The 23293-nt window shown below is 42.6% G+C and overlaps 1 protein-coding gene across 6 annotated transcripts in view; it reads right to left on the bottom strand.

Annotated features, from left to right (window-relative positions):
• The window catches only part of LOC147198278 (phospholipid-transporting ATPase IH-like), a 34528-nt gene extending 11447 nt beyond the window's left edge, over positions 1–23081 (bottom strand). For 4 of the 6 annotated variants that reach the window (XM_086123160.1, XM_086123161.1, XM_086123162.1 and 1 more), the window contains exons 1-19: positions 22626–23081; positions 11906–12028; positions 10854–10943; positions 10064–10144; positions 9503–9610; positions 7621–7749; positions 7051–7154; positions 6904–6954; positions 6146–6210; positions 5981–6062; positions 5750–5900; positions 4981–5178; positions 4738–4911; positions 3982–4148; positions 2851–2922; positions 2406–2479; positions 1739–1842; positions 1101–1282; positions 440–673 (exon numbers count right to left, since the gene is read on the bottom strand). In XM_086123160.1, coding sequence (XP_085979286.1) covers positions 440–673; positions 1101–1282; positions 1739–1842; positions 2406–2479; positions 2851–2922; positions 3982–4148; positions 4738–4911; positions 4981–5178; positions 5750–5900; positions 5981–6062; positions 6146–6210; positions 6904–6954; positions 7051–7154; positions 7621–7749; positions 9503–9610; positions 10064–10144; positions 10854–10943; positions 11906–12028; positions 22626–22664 — 2228 coding nt within the window. In that variant the 5' untranslated portion in view covers positions 22665–23081. Of the gene's footprint in view, positions 1–439; positions 674–1100; positions 1283–1738; positions 1843–2405; positions 2480–2850; positions 2923–3981; positions 4149–4737; positions 4912–4980; positions 5179–5749; positions 5901–5980; positions 6063–6145; positions 6211–6903; positions 6955–7050; positions 7155–7620; positions 7750–9379; positions 9729–10063; positions 10145–10853; positions 10944–11905; positions 12029–22625 lie in introns of those variants that run through there. The other 2 variants (XM_086123164.1, XM_086123165.1) reach the window with 2 other exon arrangements.
• Positions 23082–23293: the final 212 nt, after the last annotated feature.

The raw sequence follows: 23293 nt of genomic DNA, 5'->3' as shown, positions 1-23293 counted from the left end.
CAACTGAGATCGCTTCATTATATTTCGCCCAAACGAAGACATTAAGGCTGATTTTGGAGTGACGCTGTCAGAAAGGTATTAAAATAACTATTGTGGTTGGAGTTTGAAATCATTTAGCACGGTACAGAGAGGTTCCAATCTTTCGCACCTATGATTTATGTAGCGCTTTGCTGCCATCTTGTGGCATCTGTAGGCAATTGTCAACCTTTTCAGGGGTGCATTAATTGCTCACAGTTCATGACAGGGCTTGCTCCCTCTGTCTACAGACTTACAGGAACAGGAAAAGGGGTGTGTCGGGCAAGCGTCTTCAAATGTCTTTCTCGAGAGTATTTATTTACAACGCAGTCGTACACCACTGCAAACCACAACCACAGTAAGAAATCGTAAACAAGCACCTCTCTGACAATGTCAATCAAAATGGAGAATTTATGGCCCTCACCCAGAAATGGATCTCTGCCTGAGAACGGTCCTGTTGAGCTCAAAAAGAACATCGTGCAGACTCTGCTCTTCCGTGCGCTTCTTGGTCAGCTCCAGGATCTGAGTGCTGCGGCGGAAGAGTTTGCTGGCATAGCAGGTGGCCGCCGCTGTCTCCATTTTGTCGCCAGTCAGAACCCAAACTTTCATTCCCGCTTTGTGCAGCGATTCAATGGTGTCTGACGCCTTCTCCTGGAGCCTGCGCATCGATAAGTCAATAAATGTCACCGCCTCCAGCAAGGGGGGGGGGGGGGGCGCGCAGTGGGGGGTAGTGGCTGTTAAAGCATTCATCAAAACTCAAATCAATCCATGAGCGAGTGGCGCTAACTTATCAATGTGCAACTGCCCAATGTACCACACCATCTCCAGTTATCTATTTGGAGGTCAAAGCATCAGGCCACCAATTGATCAGCTCGAGAGCTGCTTGATAATCAATACACTCTGTCTTGTACCAGAAAGAAACTGGGACGACACTGAGAGAGTTTGAAACTCGACAAGGCCAAACAATTTCCATTTGCCCAAAGGCAACTGACCAGCCATGTTTTGGGTTTTTTTTCTTCCCCCACTGAGTCATGCTAACATGATTAACTTCATGACGCATTTCCTCTTGCGCTCGTCCAACCAACCTGTCCTCCACCGCCGTGGCACCCAGGAGCACAAAGTCTCTTTCGATGACGTCATAAGCCTCAGCCAGTCTCTGCTCTCTCTCCTGCAGGGCCAGCTTAGCATCTGTCAGATGCCGACACGCCTCTTGGTACTCGGACTCCGACAGCCTCTTGTATGCCACGCACAGCGTTCGCAGGCCCTCCTGTTTCCATGGCAACAAATGAATGAGCCCATTAGCCGCTCAGGGACTCTCGTTGATGCTATGCCTTCAGAATCATTCAAATTGCACATTCAAGAATGAATCTACACAACTGCACTCTTTAGCCAGACTGTGGTTTTTAAAAAAAAGCATATTCGTGGTCTTGATTCTTTATAGTGCACTCATTGACATACTTGGAAAGGTCTCATTTTTAAATACATCGGCCACGCCGTGCATTTGGTCCCCGGGGCCTTTTCTGCGGGGATTTAACCGACTTAATCAACCTCTTAATACCAATAATAAATTTGCGTTTGCCAGTTTCATGCTGGAATAGTCATGATAAATAAATTCTGCTATGCCTTCAGTTTGATTTTATATTGACCACCACACACAGTTTGTTTTCACTATCATCATCTGCTGAGCGGCTGTGAGAAATCACGTAGCGTTTTTGGCACTTACCACAGCATTTTGCTCCACCCGCGCCTTCACTTGCTCCACCTTGCCAGAGATCACCAGAGGAAAAATGGCAGAGTCAGCGCCCTTGCAGAAGAGCAAGTATTCCCCTACGAGCACGCAAACAAGTAGCATGTTATAGAAACACGTAACTCATTTCATTCCAACCATTTTCGCGAGAGCAAAAAAATAATAATTATCTGTACTCTATTGAAATGATGACATCAACTATGAACAGAAGTAAAACAATGAGTTCAGAGAGTGTGTGTACGTGTAAAAATCTGTCATGGGTAGGCGGACGTAGTGGTTTTTCATGACGTATCCATGGCGAATAAAAGAGTTAACGGGCTGCTATTCACACAGAACAACAGAATAATGGCACGCACACGCCGAGTGAGTACATTTGTGACAAAAATCAAGAAAAATATGTTTTCAGTATATAAAGTAAACTTTTTGTGACACTTTTGCTCGCTCGTGTGCTGTGAAATGTTGCTCATGTCAATTTACAGCATGTGCCGCGGCTCAGTCATGGTTGGGGCAAACGCTCTCTTACCATGTCATGTGTTTCTGTGAGTGTTGTGTTTCACAAACGACATGTCATCCCAGCGTTTCAACCTCAAAAGCAGGCGTGAATGCTTTTCACAGACAGAGATGACGTGCCAGTGCGAATTACCTGAGCTCGCCCGAACAATGACGCTCATTCTCCTCCTCACAGAGTCAAAGTTGAGCACATGAAGGAGCTCAAACCTGAGGGAAAGCAAACATTCGCATGAAATGAACTCCTTGAATCAATTGGGTATAAAAGTATGGCAATGTTGCTCATCCAAGTCGAAGTCATCTGTTGATGCACTTCCCCCCGGCCCTTAAAATAGATGACTATTGACAGGCTGCCAAAGAACCAAAAAGCAGACTGAGGCCTAAACACGCTTCATTACATCCACAACACTGCCCTGTCCAATAAAATCGGACGCGAGTCAAATGAACGACATATATTTCAAAACAACTCTTATTTATGATGGGCCCGTTTTATTAACTCCTCCTCACCCCCGCCATCCTTTCTAATCAATGGTGCTACCTTATCCTGCGGTGTAACCGCAGCAACCGCTTGGCACACCGACCTTTCAATCTCGTCGTCTTTGTTCAAAATCTCCATGTAGTTGTCTTTCAGTCTCAGATAGGTGTAGCCCAGCCTGGAGACATGAAAAGATGGACAAATGCAGGCGTGCATGACGAAACACAAGATGCGCTTGTTATTTTGAATGGAAAGATGATCTCACACACACGTAACAGTCCATCTGGGAAAGCAATCGATGAAGCATAATACCCACTGACGCCAGATTCTGGACCATGTTCATGAACCTAATGCTGTGTCCTCACTTAAAATAGAGCAGCGTTATATGAGCGTGTTGCTTTGGGTGTACTGACCTAGGCATATATACGATTTGTACTTTGTAATTCAATTTTAGAGCCTTATACAGCCCAAATACTGTATTAGACATACTGCACTGTATTTAGATACAGTATTTGAATACCAAGGAACTCATCTAATCATTGGATTGCCAACCATTTTGTTCATGGTCTGTGTACATTCTCAGTTATCCAAGTCGGTAACGGTCGAATGAAGGAAACTGGACTCATTTTGTTTGGTGAAGACGTTTGATCATAAATTCAAGTGGTGACCAGTCCTGGTTGTCGTTGCCTTTCGACCAATGTGAGCTGGAATAGGACCCGACAAACCTGCAAACCTGAATAGGCTAAACGTTGTGGAAAATTTTGGAATGGATTGTCTGCTCAGACCCCAAAAACAAACTGATCCACCCCCCCCCCCCACCCACCATAAATCGATATTGCGGTGAAAGCATTGATCATTAAAAATCATATGCAGTAAATATGCTATATTTGATGCGTGCCCATTATGAAATAAGGAAAATAACTGCTGCAGAGAACTGTGTACGTTTCCCTCATTGAAATCAACGGCAGGAAGAGTCAACCCAGGCCAACTCAATGTAATGTAATGTGAAATGATTGTATTATTTATGTAATACTTCAGTTTTGACACTTGCGAGTGTTGACTCTCAATTCTGACATCAGCGCTCACACGACGTTTCATGCGTTCCGTCAGTGTTAACATATCGGGTATGTGTCATTTGAAATGTACACGATCATACAAAACATCCAGATTTGTGATTCAACAATTTGAAGAATTTGCACCGATTTTAAGAATACACAACGTCATTTAGAACACCGACCTTTTCATTCCCTCCACCAAAGCCACCTCATCCGGGGAAGAGGAGATGTAGAAGGAGGTGGGCCGGCCCTGATGGATGCCCTTCTTGATGCCGTCCACAGTCTCCTCCTCCTTCACTTGAACCGTGTGACATAGACACAATGCCCGGAAAAACAGGTCCTCGTGCTCCTGCAGCCACACGATTGAATGGATGTCAAGTAAGTCAAGTAAATGCAACATATCAAAATGTAGATTTCACAAGCTTTCTTATGGCTGTGTTTTTACTCAGAATCCATGAGACAATAAAACACGACATGCATTTTACGTTTCTTTGCTAGTTTGGCAGGTGTGAAAAAAAAAACAGTCATGGTTGATGAAGAATAAATTATTTCTACAAGAATAATATTCCCAATTTATGAGTACGAAAATCATCATTTTATGATAATAAAGGCGTGACACTGGCAGAAAAAAAGCTTGACCATGACAAGACTAATATGTTATTTTTACAGGAATAAATATGCAATAATAGGAAGAGAAAGGTCACAAATGCAAAAAGTTTTTTTATGAGAAATAGTCATCATATTGCGATTTTTTTCCCCATGAGTTGTAGTATTCAAGACTTTTGTTTTGTGAAATCTCTCTCTCTCTCTCTTATTTATATATATATATATATATATATATAATTTTTTTTTTTTTTCAATATGCCCCTAATATTTTGTTTTGTGCTCTCTTCGTGTAGTGTAGGGTGGAGTTGACAGTGCGTCTATAAGGTACTTACTCTGCGGTATCCACCAGGTGAGGAATCGATCATGTCGATGCTGGAGGCGGCGCTGAGAATTTGCCCGTTGCATATGGCGTGCGGAATGTAAACATTCCCATCGACGCAGCATTCGATGAACTCCATGTTGTTCTCCGTCAGAGTGCCCGTCTTATCCGTGAAAACATATTGCACCTAGAAACGACAACGTTGAATCATTGACGCGCTGGAAAATAAAAAGCTTACACGTGGGAAAAGTTTTACCTGACCCAGCTCCTCGTTAAGGTCAGAGGTGTTGACCTGAGCTCCTTCTCCCAACTCTTCATCGAACATCTCCTCATCCCACGTGATAAAATAGGAGCCCAGGAATTTCTGCATCTCCACCGTGACGTACATGGACACGGGAATGATGTAATTGAATAACACGGTAAAAGCCAAGAAGTCGGTGAAAGCTCGGACCACCTGCAGGAAAACAGCAGACATGAACGTTTAATGTCACACTGAAAATAAAATAATGTTCAGAGAATGAAGTCATGGAAATATGAGAATAAGATTGAAATTGTTACAAGAATAAAGTCATTTTATGTTGATAAAGTTGTGAAATCAAATGTTTACAAAAATAAGTGTGCATTCATTTCGGGGAGAAAAAAGTTGTCGTTTTACAACAAGTGAGTTCTAAAAATTGTGATTTTATGAAAATGATTTTGTTATTTTAAATTGATCATTTAGTGACTATGAAATCGTACGATTGGAAGAGAAAAAAAAAGGTGGGATCTTGTGTAAGTATCAAGAGAAAAGCCACCATTTGATCAGAATTGTTCTAATTTACACAGTTGGACGACGGTCAAAACAGAATAAAAATAACCACCCTCAAAATCCACAACAAAAATGGAACAACTAAAATAGCTTGAAGAAGGGCATCCTGGGTGTTTCCAACTCAAATTATGAGATCAAAGATTATTATTATTATATTTTTTATGTGGCACGGGAAATTTGTCAGGTGAATTTGTGGAATAAATGTCCCTTGACGCACCACGTGTCGCTGTCGCTCGTTCTCCGTTCTGTGGTTGTACCAGGGCTCGTCGCGGTCTGGAGACCACTGCCAGGCATATTTGAGAACAGTGTTGACGACCGCTTTACTGATCAGGATGCACAGATAGACAATCAGAAAGGCATTCATAGACCTGCGAGGGAGACAAAAATGTCCAAATGAAAGAATCCAAATTGTTTCCCTCAAACTGAATGTGGTCAGATGAGAGCTCACTTTTCCACAGCAGACCGCTTCTGCGATTTCGACTGGTAATTGAGCGCCATCTTGGTTTCCATGCCAGTGTAGATGGCAACAGCTGAAGTAAAAAGGTGGAGGAAAACGAGTGACCGCGGCAACAAACCTCAACGTGAAGAAACATGAATGAGAATAAACAAGCACCATAAATATGCTGTGTGTTCTTCAGTGTTGCGCCTCTGAGTAGTAAATTCTCAGCACCAAGTGGTCTGAAAGAAAATAAAGAAAGACTGACTTGCTATCAACTTGCTAGCTAGCTAGCTATCAACAGGAAAAATATAGTTAGCATAATAAGGATGAGAATAAAGGCACAGAAGGTATGATATAATGAAAAATTAAATGATTAAACTGTATTATTTTGGTAACTCCCACAAATAGGGAGGAAAAAAATCCTGGCGCCGTGCCTAAAAAAAAAGTCTTGTTGAAATTTTGGTTTAAAATGATATAAAAGTTGCAGTTTTGTTGGAATAAAATTCTATTATTGTGAGAATAATGTTAGTTTTAAAATAAAACTCCCAAGAAGAGTGTCATAATTTTATGGTTAGAAATTAAGTAAACCTATGGAAATAAAGCTGTAATTATATGAAAGTAAATATCCAATATTAGAGAAAAACGTATAATACTACGACAATAAATGCAAAATATGTACAAGATTCAAGCCATGATATATATAGAGTAAAATAATCGAATGCAAGTCATACATAAATACATGTAGTATGGAATACAGTCACAATTTTAGAAGAAAAATGGGGTTGGAATTTTAAATACACTTTTTTTTTTTTACAGTAAAATGTAAATGTTCTTTTACGAGACTAAAGTTGTCATTTTTATGCCATAACAATTATGTCATACATTTGGAAGAGAAGCAAAATGAACATACAACGAATCAAATGAAAACCTACCTAGCAACAGGCTCGTCTTTGTTCTTGTAAATATTGATACGTCCCACAAATCTGAGTTAACCGGAAGGACAAGACAAGACAAGACAAGGCAGCCATTAAGGAAAATGACCTTGAATTTTCACACAATCACCAAGGTGTCACACTGACTTGTAGAGGTCAGGCTGCGGCTGTTCACATTCAATGGTGGCATGTAGGGAATCCACTTCCTGGTCCGTCCTAAAGGCCATGGTATCTGGTATGGCGTAGTAGGTCTGAAGGAGGACAGGTTAAGTAAGTGGAGCATTGCTTGAATTGGGAGCTCATTTAGGCTGGGGGGAGGGGCTCTCATTTGAGCAGAGTGTGGGTGGAGTCCTGTTCGTGTGTCTACCGGTCATGGCTGGCGTGCTTCCGACCCAACACATCTAGAAAAAGAGGATGGATTCTGTCTACAGCTAATAAGTGTCTCTGGTGAGTACCATGGATTTTATTTAAACATTTTTAGGTCTTTGGCATGCTACTTATTAGACACATGATTGTCATTGAATTGTTAGTGGTGAGGTTTATGCTCGTTTGGAGATAATTTAATCGGAGGTTTAATTGTGTTTCTTTCTTGAGTAATATCCATCCATCCATCCATTTTCTGAGCCGCATTATCCTCACAATCCTCGCCGCTTTACCCTCGCAGCATTATACTGAAGAACTCAGACTGAAATGTCTCTGTGCGTGTCATCGTGGCACCTTGTGACTGGATTCCCCATCCAGGCTGGCGGTGGTGACGTAGCAGGTGCCATCTTGTCGGCTGGAGGAGAGCAGGATGAGGTCACATGGGAACGTTTCATCCTCCCTCACCACCACAATGTCGCCCACCTGCGACACCAACACAACCGTCCCATCATGGCGGCAACATCCATAATAGATGACAGGCCTTTTACTCACATGAACACCCTTTTTTCATTTATTTTAGAGGATTGAGAAGTTGCATAACAGATAATGCCAAGCGAGCAGCTTATGTGGCACGGATAAAATCCCATCGTCATGGTGACCGTACACATGACACATGCTCTGCGAATTTGCGTGATTAATATATTCATCATTATTCCTGCTGCCGGCTCATGCGCTAATCCGCTCCGTTTGATCCACAAAACAGGGCCGCAAAAACACAAGGGAGACACTCGTGATGACAGGGAGGTGGGGAATAAAGGGGCGGGGGGGGGCAGAGGCAGAATAGAAAATAACACGAAAAGAGACACATTGCCCTACACGTGCATGTGAAATTTATTCCAAAGAACACTTTTTTTTCCCCCTTGAGCGATTAGAAACAAGGAAGATTAGACTGGTGGTAATACTTCAAGGCAGAACAGCAAGAGATTAAACAAAGCCCAGTTTTAACTGACAGGTATCCGGTTTCCAGATTCATGTGCTTGGAGTTTGCAGTGCATGAGTACTGTTTCTTCATGTAGTTTTCATTTTGACCCTCTCATGGAGCTCAATAAGTTCACCGAAATGTCAAAGGGGCCATCAAAATATTAGGAACAGATCTCAGGATAATGCAATGCAGTTTTCAAAACCAGTGTTTGAGGACAAAGACAATGACTTGACTTTTCACTAGTTTGAGGCCTCATTTTGCATGTGCAATGTTTCATTTTTAAGCCTCTTTTTAAACATCTGGCAAATTTTTTTTTTAAATCATTCAAATTTGGGAGGGTTACTAACAACGCTGTTCTCTGTGCTGTATGAAATTTCGAAGACATGTATTTTTCTTTTACAGAGACATCAACCTAACCACACAACTTACCTAATTGGCCCGCTTAATGCTAACATACAATGGAAAATGCCACAGACCGGTTAACAAAACTAGCATCAATGTTATATAGGTATAATCCTTTAAGGACTGATATCCATACACAAACGGTGCAACATTCACAGGCAGTGTTGTACCTGAACGAGATGAATGAATCACAGTTCATGAACTTGTTCATATTTTGAGTGAACTTGAATTGAGCGTAGTCTATTTCTACCTGATGAACGTTTTTGCAAACACGCTCATTCTGGCGCCCGTGAACGGCTTTTGAACAATAGTTCTTTTTTTTTCTCAGCTTTCGTTAAGCCCGTATCGCACTGAGCGGCAAAGACTTGCAAGTGTGTGCGCACACTTTCTCTTTATTTTTTTTGCCAATGTTCATTAGAGTACTATATATTTATATTTTTTAAATACTTGGTACAAAAAAATATGTTAGTATTTTTTGGTACAAAAAAATTACGTATTTTTTTGTACCAAGTATTTAAAAAATATAAATATATAGTTATATATATAAATATATGGTAAAAAATATGTTAGTATTTTTTTGTGGGGCTGATTAATGGACTTTGCATTCATTTCAATGGGGAAGGATTATTTCCTTGCTTTGAGTTACAAGCATAGTTATGGAACAAGTGTGACCCAGTCAAGGCACCATGTGCGTACTCTATATTTCATAACGTACTACAGACACGTTACCTTGGAGTGGGCTCAGTGTCACGAGGACCACAGGGCGTGTGGTAGACAGGAGACAAATGTGGACAAGACAATGTTTGTTTCATGACCACAGGTGCTGCTTGCCTTTAACAAGCCGGAGCTTACCCTCAGCTTGTGACTCTGCGTCCTCGCCGCCTTCCCCCGCTGCACCACGTCCACCGGACACTCATTGATGGAGCAGTCGGCTTTGTGCCGCAGCCAATCCTCGTAGCCCTGAGAGGACAAGGTTGTTAAAGATGGAGAAGGAGAGGAGGGGGCTGAGGGTTGGACAGATGATTGCGCAAATGTAAACCTGGGTGTGATTAATTAGCGCTGCACACGTTGAGCTGGGTGACCTGCTTGCTTGATTTCGTGCCGACGCGTCACGCTTTAGATTTATGTCCCGCTAAATTTCGCTTCTCTTTAGCCAGCATGGCCCCATCTATCATTGATAGCAGCGCGCCAGGGGGGTGGGGGTGGGGGCTGAATCTCCCCTGGGGGCTCCAGTGATGAACAGAGGAGAGCATTCATTACCATATTTCTCACATCAGCAGACATTTTCAATGCGCCCGGAGAGGAATGCATGTATGTACAGATAATAGAACAGCTGATTGGAGTCTGAGGCTGTAAGGTGTGGGCTAGAAGTGTGTGTGTGAGTGTGTGTGTGTGTGTGTGTGTGTGGTATACCTGCTTGATGGCAGTTACTGTGATAACAAAGAACAGGGGCAGCCCACTGGTGACTGGGCTGGTGGGGGTGTCGATGATGAGCTGGAGCGGAAGACCCATGACATACATTAGGTGGGAGGGGCCCAACTTACGACTTTTTACAGTTCCAACCATATTAGGAAAATTAAGACGCCTTCAAACTGATGATGAGGCACCACTTTACGGCAAAGGTCTTAATGCAAAGTCGATGGTGGTCAAGATTTGAGTTGGGACTATTTGTGTTTGATACTTTCATAATCTTTATCCTATTTTCCAAAGACGGGTTTGATTGGAAAGCTCGCTCAACACAGAACTCCGTAAGTTGAAGTACATAGTATGGAAGAAATATATCACAGTCAGGAAGGATTTGTAGTTGATAAAATTCATGAAATTAGCGTTGGAAGGGATGGGAAATATGAGCCATCGTAGCACAGCAGAGTATCATCACCTAGCAAACCGAGTCCAAAAAAATGTGTCTGTGCAACGAATTTGGAAAAAATATATCATAAATATCGGTACATGGATTTGAAAAATGGGCCTGGCTCAGCACAAGTTTTGGAGGGGGGTTTACTCTTTTGAGAAAATTCTAAGCTGTGATTCAAAGTAGGACGGTGTCATAAGTAGTGGTGTGTAACAGTGAGTCGGAAAACGGGAATGCAGTGCAACATGGAAAACAGCGGTTCTGACGTCACTCAAAATTCCCAACCATACCATGGATATACAAATAGAACTAGACAGTTTGATCAGAATACATGAATGATGATATTCTCACCTGGACAAGAAAGATGACCAAAAAGTAAAAGTTGGCAATTCTTCGGAACTGTTCAAACAGGTTCTTGGGGATGAAGTTCCAGAAGGTGTACTGTCAAAATGAAAAACAATACCACTATCACTCCATCCATTTTCCGATCTGCTTTATCCTCATAAGGGTCGCTGGGGGTTGCTGTAGCCTATCCCAGCCATCTTCGGGCAGTCGGTGGGAGACACCCTGAACCGGTTTCCAGGCAATTGGAGGGCACACACAGACAAACAACCACACCATAGAGTGTTCAATAAGCCTGCCATGAATGTTTTTGGAAATGTGGGAGGAAACCGGAGTACCCGGAGAAAACCCACGCAGGCCCGGGGAGAACATGCAAACTCCCCACAGGGAGGCCAGAGCTGGAATTGAACCCGGTACCTCTGCACTGTGAGGTCGATGCGCTAAACACTGGTCCACCCTACCACCATCACTCTTAGAGTAAAATTAATCGATTAAAAAAGATATCTCAATGTGAGTTTTAAACAAAATAAAGTGAACAGCTATAAAACGGTCTTCGTAGATTTTTTTTCCTTATTTGCTGGAAAACACACCTGTTTGGATTCATGCCAAAGCCATTTCTAACATAAAAATAGTGCTTTGACGCCATTTGGTACTATCTTGGTGAGGAGAGGATCTTCGTTTAGACAGGCTATAACCTTCTTTAAGAGAAACAGTGTTTTGTTGCCATCTTGTACAAATTACAAAACCTTTTGATGAACGCTAATGAGGCAAAATGTTGCGATTTATAGTGGGGGGGTCACTGTCATGGCAATGGAGAGTAGAGACGCTAAACCAGGCGTGGGGAACCTACAGCCCGTGGGTCAGAATTTGATGGTATTCTGTGTCAAATTCCCTCAGAGGAACTGTTAGAAAAACCCCAATAAGATTTAAACGACAATTATCTATGATGATCACGAATGGGTTCCTAAATGTCGTGTTTCTTCAAAATAAAAAAAAGAAATATGGTCCCTGAGACAGTAATTTCCATTGGCAGATCTAAATAATTAAAAGGATCTTCTGACCTTTGAGGACACAATACGGTTGTCGGGGTAACGCTGAGGGATGTAGGCCTCAGCTCCCGGAGGGGGTTCTTTATGACCGATGTAGACCGTCCGACTGTCGACCCAGTTCTCCTCCCCCACACACTGATGGAGAGAGAGCGAGAGAGAAAAGCGGATACAATTAGAAACACAGGTAACGATAGAAGAAAATCGGTTTAAGTAATGGATCAACCTATTTCAACATACGGTTGAATAAAACAAATGCATTAAAAAAAAACATTTGGGGGAAAAAAACAGTTGAATTGAGTTGATCAACGGATCTTTGGGTTAGCAGAGTCCATTGTCCACCTCCAAGGTGTTCTTCATGAAACGACATTGGACAATGCTCAAAACACTCCAGCCCCAATGAAAACATCCGCTGGCAGAGCGACCCGGCTGACACAGCACCAAACGTGCAATGCTGATCGTCCACTGAAAAGTTCTGGAACAAGCACTTCATTGTTTTATTGAGCCCTCAACACTTTGGCACAGATGCCACGAATAAATGGGATGTTTTTTGGTGGGGGGGGGGGGGGGGGTTCACGATGGAATATCAAGGTCAAATGTCAGTCCTGGAAGTTACCACTAATGAATAACATTTGATGGTTTGCATGGTCAGAAGCAACATTTTATTCCACCGTTAGCTTGAGCATTGCGCTAGTAGTTAGCGAATGTATGAACTCACCACTTTAGAATTCCACCAAAAATTGTGATAACAATTTTGAAAAGTTGTGCTTTCATTGCTAAATATAGCGTTTTTAACAGTCTGTAGCACACGGGTGTCAAACTCGAGGCCCAGGGGCCACATCCGGCCCACCGCATCATTTTATGTGGCCCGCGAATGCAAATCATGTGTGTCAACTTCCATGATCCTTGCTCAAATCTGGACCAAAATGTCAAATTGTCACGTGTAATAAATAACGTTGAGCTTTTGCAATCATTGTTTTTACGCTGAACAATTATAATTGAACAAACAACAAACAGTTGACTGGTTTCAAAACTTGTAATTCATCAATTTGATTTGTATAAAATATATACAGTATATATATATATATATATATATATATATATTATATAAATAATAATACGATTTGATGATCGAACATTTATTCGGTTTCACTGTCGTAATGGCCTTCCGAGGGAAGACGTAACTCCATGGTGGCCTGCGACAAAAAAATAGTTCGACACCCCTGCTGTAGCGTGTCGGCCATGTTTGTGGAGTGTGTTATGCAATTTGTTTTAACGGCTTTTGGTATGAACACCAATTTCTATCTAAAATAAAATACAATTTACACATATCAAAACAGAACTGTTAAAAATAGAATGCGCTGCACACTAAATAAAAAGCTTGCAAGTTCCATATACAACAAGCTCTGAAAAAATAACAGGATGGAGGTGCGAAGTGCACATCTTGAAGTTACACAGAGCGATCAACAGGCGCCGGGCGGGTTGAGAGGACAAAAATAGAAGCGCCGCCACTTGTGTCAGCTGGCTTGAGACCCCATCAAAACAGTGAAAGGGGTGGGTGGCACATGACCCAGAAATAGTGCAAGAGATGAGTGAAAACAAGGCGATGATACACTAATGAGATCCAACGGTTAGATTAAAAAAGAAAAAAAAAGATAAATAACCCTCTACAAACATGTTCACTTTTGATGAACACTGTCAGAGAGGTAATGTATTTTGTATTGTGGTTGGTGTAGAACGTCATAGGGTCAAACACAGAGCTGCTTGTCATATGTTGTATAAAATCTGAATTTTATCAATTTCAAAATCAATGTACACTCACCCTTCATAAATTGGACACACGATGAAGTATTAAAGTGTAGCGATAACCAAAGAACCACAGAGCGAACTCATTTGCACGTGGTGGAGCAGTACGTGTAAATTGTGATGTGAAGAGATTCTTGTGAAAATGATTTTGTCTTCATTCAATATTGTGCGTCTTGGCAGCGCAGCTTAAAGTCGTTCGCGGCTTCTCGTTATCTTTTTTGTATCATCAGATTTCCGCTTCTGGGTGTGCCCCGCGATTGACTGGCAACCAGTCCTGGGTGTACCCCGCCTTTTGCCCCAAAGACAGCTGATCTTGGCTCCAGTTACCAGCAACTCCGAACAGGATAAAGGCGCACAGGAAACGGATGGCCGGATATAGATCATGAGTCATACGAAACAGATGACCGCATCACAAATAAACGTCATCTCCTTAAATCCGCATTGTTCTATTCTTCTTTGCCATCATAGCGACATGTCTAAAGCGCTTTGCGGTCCTGGCTGTGTGGAGGAATAGATCAGATTATACAAAGTCGTTTGCACTTATCTGATCATTAATCCTCACTGATCCCAATCAACCTCCGGTTCATTGTTCCGTTCCCGTTTCTGCATTCGCTCCATCATACAAAGTGGCCTCGGCCAGTCCGCACCTGACATGGAGCGCTTTTTCTTTATTAGCTGCAACACAATGGCGTCAGGCTGGTTTTACTGCAGCAAAAGTGCTATCGCCTGAACCGTAAAAAGGTTCTTGGCCATATCTTTATGTTGGCACTTTTGAGTTAGACCGTCTCAGCTAGCGCCAATAAGAGCAACCTCCGACCCCCAAGCAGTTTCCACGGGGCAGCTACCTATCGAGGCGCAATAAAAAAAGTAACAGACCATTAAGCGGCCTGATTAAATGGTCGTATCTTGTCCCTCCTCCGTGTCGCCTCCACGCTGTGCCGCAGGGACGAACGAGCCCCATGTTGAGCTGGCATCCCTCATTGAACCAGCGCTTTATTATTAGTTTCTTTTTAATGAACTCCTCATGTTTAAACAGGCAAAGGTTGAAGCGGCGCCGCTCTGTGTTAACATCGACTCACCGGCCACTTGGCTACAACCTCACAGTCTATCCATCCAACCATTTTCTATAGCCCTGAACCTGAACTATGAAAGAATAGAATTTGCGACGAAGGAAAATGAATCGTTAACTGTCACAGAGGAGTGACGAAAAGAAATCACACTTCGCGAGACAAGCAGAGCCGAATTGTAACTGTGCCTTCATCTAGAAACCTAGAAATGAGCTTGTGGGGGAGCTAAAATTAGTGTGAAATATATCACCAAATACGACACGTGATAATCTATGGTAAGACGCTGTGGAGTTAGCATACTGATAAATGCGCACCATTAAATGCCATGGCAACAATGGTTTGGTGCAGCAAACAACGACCGGGTTTCATTTACAGTGACAAATCCAAAGTGAAATGTTCCTTAAGTCATATGATTTGGAGTTCAACCAACTCAGCAAATCCTGTAAAACTCCAGCTCTTCTGACTTACAGAGACAAAAAAAAAAAAAAGTGCTAATAACCATAGAAGAGGAAATAAAATTTATTACGACATAACAAATGGTCTGGCTGCTCCGTTTAATTTATTGAGACAAAATGGTCTGTCTGCTCCTTATAATATGAGTCATATAGATTTTGGTTGACTTCAGATAAGATTTTTAAATTTCGAATGCCATTAGGGTACATATAACAGAAAATTGACCAACGTGTATACAATTACACATATAGATGACGCTATCGTGCTGCCTAGTCAGAAGGGCGAATTTAAATAACCAAGTAAAAACACAGATACAGTCAACTTGTCAAAGTGGGTTTTGTTTCTGGAAATATCATGTCGATCCGCTACTCAAATTGACGATGCGTAATTTGGCGGCTTGGTGATGAAGTGCTGCCTCAGTGAGAGAAAATGCAATCGAATCTTTATGAGCGTTTGCTTTATTGTAGGGAGTTGGTGATGTAATTACAGTTTATTAGCCAGCGTTGGCTTTGTGTACGTCTTTGTGCGTCTAGTTGTGAAGGTGTAAATATCTCCTGCGCTTTGGAGGGATTCGTAAAGTTTTCCGATCTACTCATCGCGCGCCCAAGCTCTGACCTCTGGATGTTATAAAAACAAAAGCTGGACTTGACATTTGTATGAGACAGAACTGAGTGATTTTAGCCAGAGTAAGTGTGGCGGAAATCTTTAAGACACATGGGAACGCTCCTAAATTTGGGGGAAAAAAATGCAGAGCATGTCCCCTTTCAAGACAAGAGCACTTGTTCTTTTTTTTGGGTACAACTCAAGTGAAATATCTCTGTATAAAAGTCCCATTAGAGCACAGTATGCTTAAATTTCTCTCCAGCTGTAACCTTTTTCTCAACCGTCTCATGATGCAAACATCCTGCGGCATCACAGGATTAGAAAAAAAAAAAGGAGACAACATTGTCGGATTACTTGGGGGGGAAAAAAATAAAATAAAAATGTGTATGCAGCGTCCCCCGCTCGACTCCAACTGTGATGTAACTCTTGAATTTGGCAGTGCTACTTCACCCCTCCCCAGCACCCCCTTGAAACCACCACCATAATCTATGCCATCCATGACCCTCTTCCTCCTTTCATCCCAATTCGACACAGGCGACGTGCTAACAACCTGGTGGGAAGCCGTGAGAAGTCATTCCCACATGCCAGCAGAGCGACGTACAGCATAGGCGTCCGTCTATGAGATGCGGGTGAGAGCGTATCACAGAAATAGAACTGCCTAAAACAGCAACTTGTCACTTTTGTCTTTCGAGAGCGGCCGAGGGGAATGGAGAAGCCGTGACCGTGTGAGAAACCTTTCGGAGGCTCTTCGGCTATCTGGCGCCCACCGGATCAAAAGGAGGACATGTTTTATGACCCGCGGTGGTGGATGGTGAACACGTTAACGCGTTTGGAAATGACGATTAGCCGCTAAAACATTCATCGGACTGTCGTGTCAATATTTTCGGACTGTTGTGTCAATATTTTCGACATTACTGTTCTTTCTTTGTAGTAGTATTCCTTACAAAAATAACATAAAAAGATTGATTTCACAGAGTACACACACACACACACACACACACACACACACACACACACACAATGCAGTATGCAAGGTCTTCTGGCCAGTGGCGGTTCTGGATCAATTTCACTGAGGGGGTCGGGCAGGGGGCAGGGGTTTTGATGGGGGGGGGGGGCACATTCAACCCAGGGCTAAAAAGACAAATTCAAAATCTTATTTGACTTTTTATTTCTTCAGACTTTGAAATTGTAGTCATAACATTACAGTGATGAGAAAAAAACAGTATTAGGAGGGCTAAAATGTCTGCAAGCGTAACAATACGCCGTGTCCATCTGTTGAGAATATTCAAGCCAGTTGATGATATGGTACCAGCCTGCCGGGGACAAAAATTGCAAATACACTGAAGCTAGATGTTTTACATGCATATAATTATCCAAATTTTAAAAGGCAATGTCTTATATATTGATCCTGTTAAATAAAAATTAAAATAAAAAGGGAGACTAAAAAAGTTACACACACACACACGCACGCACACGCGCGCACACACATACACGCGCACACACACACACGCGCGCGCGCACACACACGCAAATAGCACTCGTGTCGTGGTAATTTCCTTCTCTGCGGACTGCTTCTCATTTTCCCGCTCATTTTTAAGTGGCGCAGCACACTAAATGGTCCGACTAGAATGTTAAATCACGCACTTTCGTTCCACCTTTCGCGTCGGCGACTCAGCACGACTGCGTAATCTACGCTCGGAGGGGGGCCACAGGGGGGGGGCAGAATCGGTGCTACAGGGGCACTGGCCCCCGTTGCCCCCCCCCCCCCCCCCCGAACCGCCACTGCTTCTGGCTAACATGCTAACTATGAACCCACTTTGCGAAACGTGAGCCACATTGTGACGGCAAACTTAGAGTTGTTTAGAGTAACTTGACAAAAAAAAAAAACGTTGGGCGGTGAGCCATATGCTGCTTCACCGAATCAAAAGGCTAATGCCATACAGTCAATTTTCCCAATCAAAATGAATTGAAATGCCATTCGTCTGTTGTTTGGCGCATCTATAGTGTACAATAATGAAATGGAGATTGCAAACAAATAAAGCGGTTTATTTTGAATTTCATCGATTCATGGATGACATAGCGACGCTTCCAGTGTTATGCTGTACGGAGTGTCCCGAGTACAGTTTGTGAATGGGTGTGAGGGAGCCTCTCAAAATATACCCACACGCTTTCACGCTCTATTCTCAAACACTTGCTCTCTTTGTACCAACCCACTTCTTCCATGACCATCACACCATGCTTTTTTGGTGTCATAAAAGTGATCTGGTATAACATACTGCAGTTGAAGAAAATAAACTTGCTGGGAATTTTTTTTTGTAGGATCTGCAACGCCGAACAACATTTTGGTTGATTACTTGCCGTATCATATTTCAGCTGCCATGTTGGAAATGTCTCCATCTGTTCCTGTTGAGTGTTTATCACCATAGTTTGTTCTGTTTGGCCCATTTGATCAAAAGGGGGGCCGTGGGAGTCACGTTTGCACATGATGGGGAGATTAAAACGATGCTTTATTGTTGTTCGATTTTCAGCTTAGTCCCCCCCCCCCCCTTTTTTTTTTTTTTAAGTCAGGAGACGCCGCAGCAAGTCTCTCCCATGATGAGCCAACCAAATGCAAGCCCTTTGTAGCGGTCTTTCAATTGGACAAAGCCTTCCAAGTACATACATACTCATGCAGTGTATGTATGACTGCACATACTCGTGCAGTCTTCACAGGCGGCACCCCGCCGAGGCATCACGCCACGGCTATTATTACCACATGACAAAGGGCACGATGAGACAAAATATAACACGTGTGCTAACACACCATCATGCACAACAGGTCCATTTCCTGATAAATCTCATTAGAGACAACGCTGCTTTCTAGATCTGGGCGCTGCACAGGTACACATTTCCGACATTGAAGCAATTACAAAATGAAGGCCTTACCTGCATGACTAGCTTGTTGGACAAGGGATGACAAACTCAAATATTTTCTTTACAACATGTTGGATGAGATCCCATTAATCGAAACACGGCATTCTGGTTTAAATTGCGCTTGTAGAATATGAGTTAAGTAGCAGAATGCACCCGTTTTTATCCATATCAAGGGGCGGCCATTTTGCCTCTTGCCGTCGCCTGAAAATGACATCACTGTTGCTCAAAGCTGCGGTTATGACAAATCATATACCACCTGCTTTCTAAAGCTGAGCCGTGACCTCACCCCTGAGTGACACTGATGTCATTTTCAGTCAACTGCAAGTAGCAAAAGGACCGCACTGTGAGAATTTGCACAAATGCAATGTCATTCAGAATACCGTGTTTAGACTAATGGGGCTGCATGGAACATATTATTGTCAAGACATTTTTTTTGTGTTGTTGTGCTAAGTAACATTGTTGACATAACCGTCAATCATTTATAATTTGAAGATTTTCGAACTGGAATGACTGTTTTCGGCCAATTAATACAAATTGTTTTTTTTTTCTTTACACAACGGTGAGCTATATTTTCATTCAAGTGTTGATTACGTGAAACTGGTCTGTGGCGCAAAAAGGTTGCGAATCGCTGTGCTGACCAATCAATGACATTATACAGGTACATTTATCGGCTTCAACTCGACTTTCATCACATTATCTATGAAAAAACTGACTATGAAAAAAAATTCTTCAACCCATAGTTATAATCACATAGTGCTGCTAAACATTTCAACGAGATGAACTAAAAATGGGATTGTCAAATGATTCATCAAGCCAACTGAAAAATATTACATTCAAATGCACGACATGCTTTCCTGAATTAAGTGTTTTCTGCATGCAAGAGGTCAAGAGGGGTGGAGCCATGTAAGTCAAGCGGCACTGTAATGTTGGTTCTTCCGTGCAGCCCTCGTTAAAGAAGCGTCTGCTGGAAATAACGCTGCGGTAATGGCTAACGTAGATACATATATCATCCCTCTCTCCTTTCCGTCAATACCCATATAATTGAATTCATGATTCACTGGCCATCAACGGTGTAATGTTGCATCCAGGATGCAAACAACCAGGCGGGTGACAGATGAGGTGAGCGGGTGCGTTCAAAGACCCACCCGCTCTCTCCCCCAACTCTGTGCAGCGCCGCGCTTGTGGTTGTGACACTCTTATGGACTCCGCCGCTGGAGCGCTCGCAATACAAAGTGTGCAGGTGTAAAAATAATAAATAAACATCATAACAAGACCGTTATCCTCAGAGCACCTGAGACTTTTACGGTCGGGTTCAAAGGTCGTGGGTCATGCGCTGAGTCGAGTGAGTGTCACAGTCGGACGCCATGTAACCAGCTGCGCCCTTAATGAACACCAACAAGTAGGCTACTCTTGCCCTTCGGTCGATTTCATGCTGTTGTTTTGTCGTTGTTGACTTCAAACAATATTTCTCAGAGGAAAAAAACGAAAATAAATTATTAATCCATTCCGGAGTCAAAAGGTGGCCATCAGAAAGCTAGTATTACTCTATGTTACTGCAGGGGCATGTTTCTTTCTGGAAATAAAAAATTAAAACTAAAAATAAGATACACCCATTGTAAAGCCAACAGCTATGAGAAAATAAAACCGGAAACTCAATCCAAAATATTTTTGTCATGAAAAAAACAAAAGCAGAATTTGCGATTCATTAAAGATGTGCCACCATTTTTCGAGCACTCATAGCTGTCACGCAAGAGCAAAAACAAGTTAATTACTACTCTGAGTCCAAATTTAAAACAGTATCACGCCAAGTCAGGCTCGATTTACACGGCAGGGTTCAAGTGACACAATTCCATTTAATTGCTCTCATGTGGCGACATTTTTGATATACATAATATTTAAATACAAGGCATACTTTGCTTTGAAAACATCGCCAGTGAAGTCGACGTAAAAGCCCATCGACATGCTAACGGCAAACGGTCGTACAGTGGCTGTGTTACTGAACACTTTCGAGTCAAATTATCTTCTCATTAAACACTCAATGTCACAAAAGAGCAAAAAGAAGTTACACACGGTAATATGTAAAAACAACAAAACGGCCTCTGTCATCAGCTTTTGCAGGTGTTCCTAATGTTAGCGGAGTGCATTTTGTATGCGGGTTGCGGGCTTCCCTTTAGCAACTTCAAAAGTGGGCCAGCCAAGTTGATTTCGATTCCGGACATTCAGCCGCGCGGTGTCGCATGTGGGGCTTTACTGGCATGTTCCCCATTCAGCCAAAGTCAATGGCTCGCACATGCGGGCAAACATTTGGGGTTTGTTTTTAGCACCCTGTAGCTAATTAAGATAACGCACACGTGGATTTCACACAATGATGCTTTGAATGCAAGGGGGACGGTAGCTTTTTTCTTATAGGAGACCAGTTCAGTGCTGCGATGCTTGAAAATAATATCCATGCAGCCATTTTCTGTAGTACTCATAAGGGTGGTGGATGAAAGGAGATTTGGCACTCTTCAATTAACTTAACATGTTTTTGAAATTAGGGGCAAGCCAGAGTACACGCAGAAAACCCATGCAGGCACAAGGAGAACATTCAAACGCCACACCGGAAGGTCAAGATTTCAATCCCGAAACTCAGAACTGCGAGGCAGATATATTAACACCTAAGCCTACTGCCCTTTGAAATAATACACGACTCACAACAAGTTAGGGACGTCGCTGCCAATGCATTACACAGTGCATTAATAGCAACTCTGCGATTGGCTTGCAAGTGGTTCAGGGTGTCCCCCGCCTATGGCCCGAAGACAGCTGGGATAGGCTCCAGCACCCCCCGCGACCCTTGTGATGATAAAGCGGATTGGAAAATGAGGGGAAAAAATTAATAGCAACTATTTTTCTTGTGAAATGCAGTAAAGGCAATAAAACACTTTCAAATAGTGTACTGGTAGTATTATACAGAGTACTATACTCACTTTTGCCTACTTTAGATGTACTGTACATTTGTGCACATATATTTTTTAAAAAGTAGTTTTTCCTCTGGATTGTTGTACTATCGTTATCTTTAATGTGCTTACTATTATTTCTTATTTTGGATGGGTAAAAAAAAATCTATATTTATTCAGTATCGGCTGATGGGAAATACTTGCATTGCATTCAATTTTTCAACTGTATTGCCCAGTCCTATTTTCCAAATTCATTGTGTGCCGCTTAACAGTTACCAGGTAAACGGGTATGGTTTTGCACTTGTTTGTTTGTTTATTGAACATATAAAAATATACAGGACAGTAATAAATTGACAGAAAGTGAAGGTCAGTAAAATTGTAAGAAATGATGACAGTTATCTTACAGTCCAATTATATGTTCAAAGGAGTAGGTGGAAGTAAAAAACTTCTCTAGTGTTATGTAATAATATATAAATTGACCATTTTTCAATAAGAAAAGAACTCATAGTCTACCCCCGCACCAGTACTCCAACACAACAGGCTCAACTTATTCTGAATGTGCAAACTCAGGTAGATTTTGCACTTTTGCTAATATAGTACAAATAAATGTGTAACCAGAGCAAGTCGTTTGTCTTATTTGGAACTTAAATCCTGCAATGCAGGGCTTACTATGAGTCAAAAATGTTCTGGATCATAAGAGTGGTATTGATTATTTGCTACTGGTATCAATGAAGACTCAGGAGTACTCATACTTGTATCGGTTTGGGAAAAAAAAGCGGTACCAACATCTCCTTTTTAAAATAACCGTTCCTCAGGTGTTTTTAGCACGGTGTGGTGGATCAAACGGTGCCCACGAGCCACGGCTTGCCCACATTTGCTTTAATATACCGTTCATGTTCGTGGGAGTGGGATGTAGTGTATGTGGTGTGCGCGAGCGTGTGTTTTGGGGACGCTTACGTATCGGCTGATGATGTTCCGGAGTCGGCTGAAATCCATCCTCCACCCGAAAGCGACTAAAAGAGGTCTCCGTGGACTCCCGTGTCGGACGTTACCTTCCTCGAATCGCCCCACTCGGGTCCATCCTCATCATCATCGTGCACCGCCGCCGTATCCGTGATCTCCCTCAGTGGGCTGTTGTGATTTTCATGGCATCAGCCTCCCCACACACTCCTCTTCTACCGCGGTGATCTCCCACACTGCTGGGCTACATGTCGGGGACAAATATGGCACCTCGTGCAAAGCACAGGACAGGACAGGACGGGACGGGACGGGACTCCTCGATCCAATCCACTTTCTCGTCTGTCACGGTGCCGCTTGGAGGTAGTTTGGAGTGCGTGGAGGCGCCGGTTCGGCAGCCGTGGCCCTCTTAATGGAGTCTACACTCACTGACACACGCACACATATACACATGCAAGAGCTTCAGCCGTCAGATAACTACGACGCGCATGCGTACTAGGGCTCGCCTGTTGTAGGCGTGCGCACACGAACCAACACGCATGGGTGAATTAAAAAGCTCCATAATTGCAAAAAAATGAACAAAAACAAAAAGTTAATTCATATAAAACGTGATTTACCTGAATTGCATAAAAACAGAACACATAGCATATTGTATGAATCAATCCAGT

Source organism: Hippocampus guttulatus, chromosome 11 (genome assembly GCF_054856545.1).
Source record: "Hippocampus guttulatus isolate MCC_2025c chromosome 11, RoL_Hgut_1.0, whole genome shotgun sequence".
Classification (NCBI taxonomy): domain Eukaryota; kingdom Metazoa; phylum Chordata; class Actinopteri; order Syngnathiformes; family Syngnathidae; genus Hippocampus; species Hippocampus guttulatus.
The sequence above is the reverse complement of the archived record's forward strand: the minus strand, read 5'-3'. Positions and strand labels throughout refer to the sequence as shown.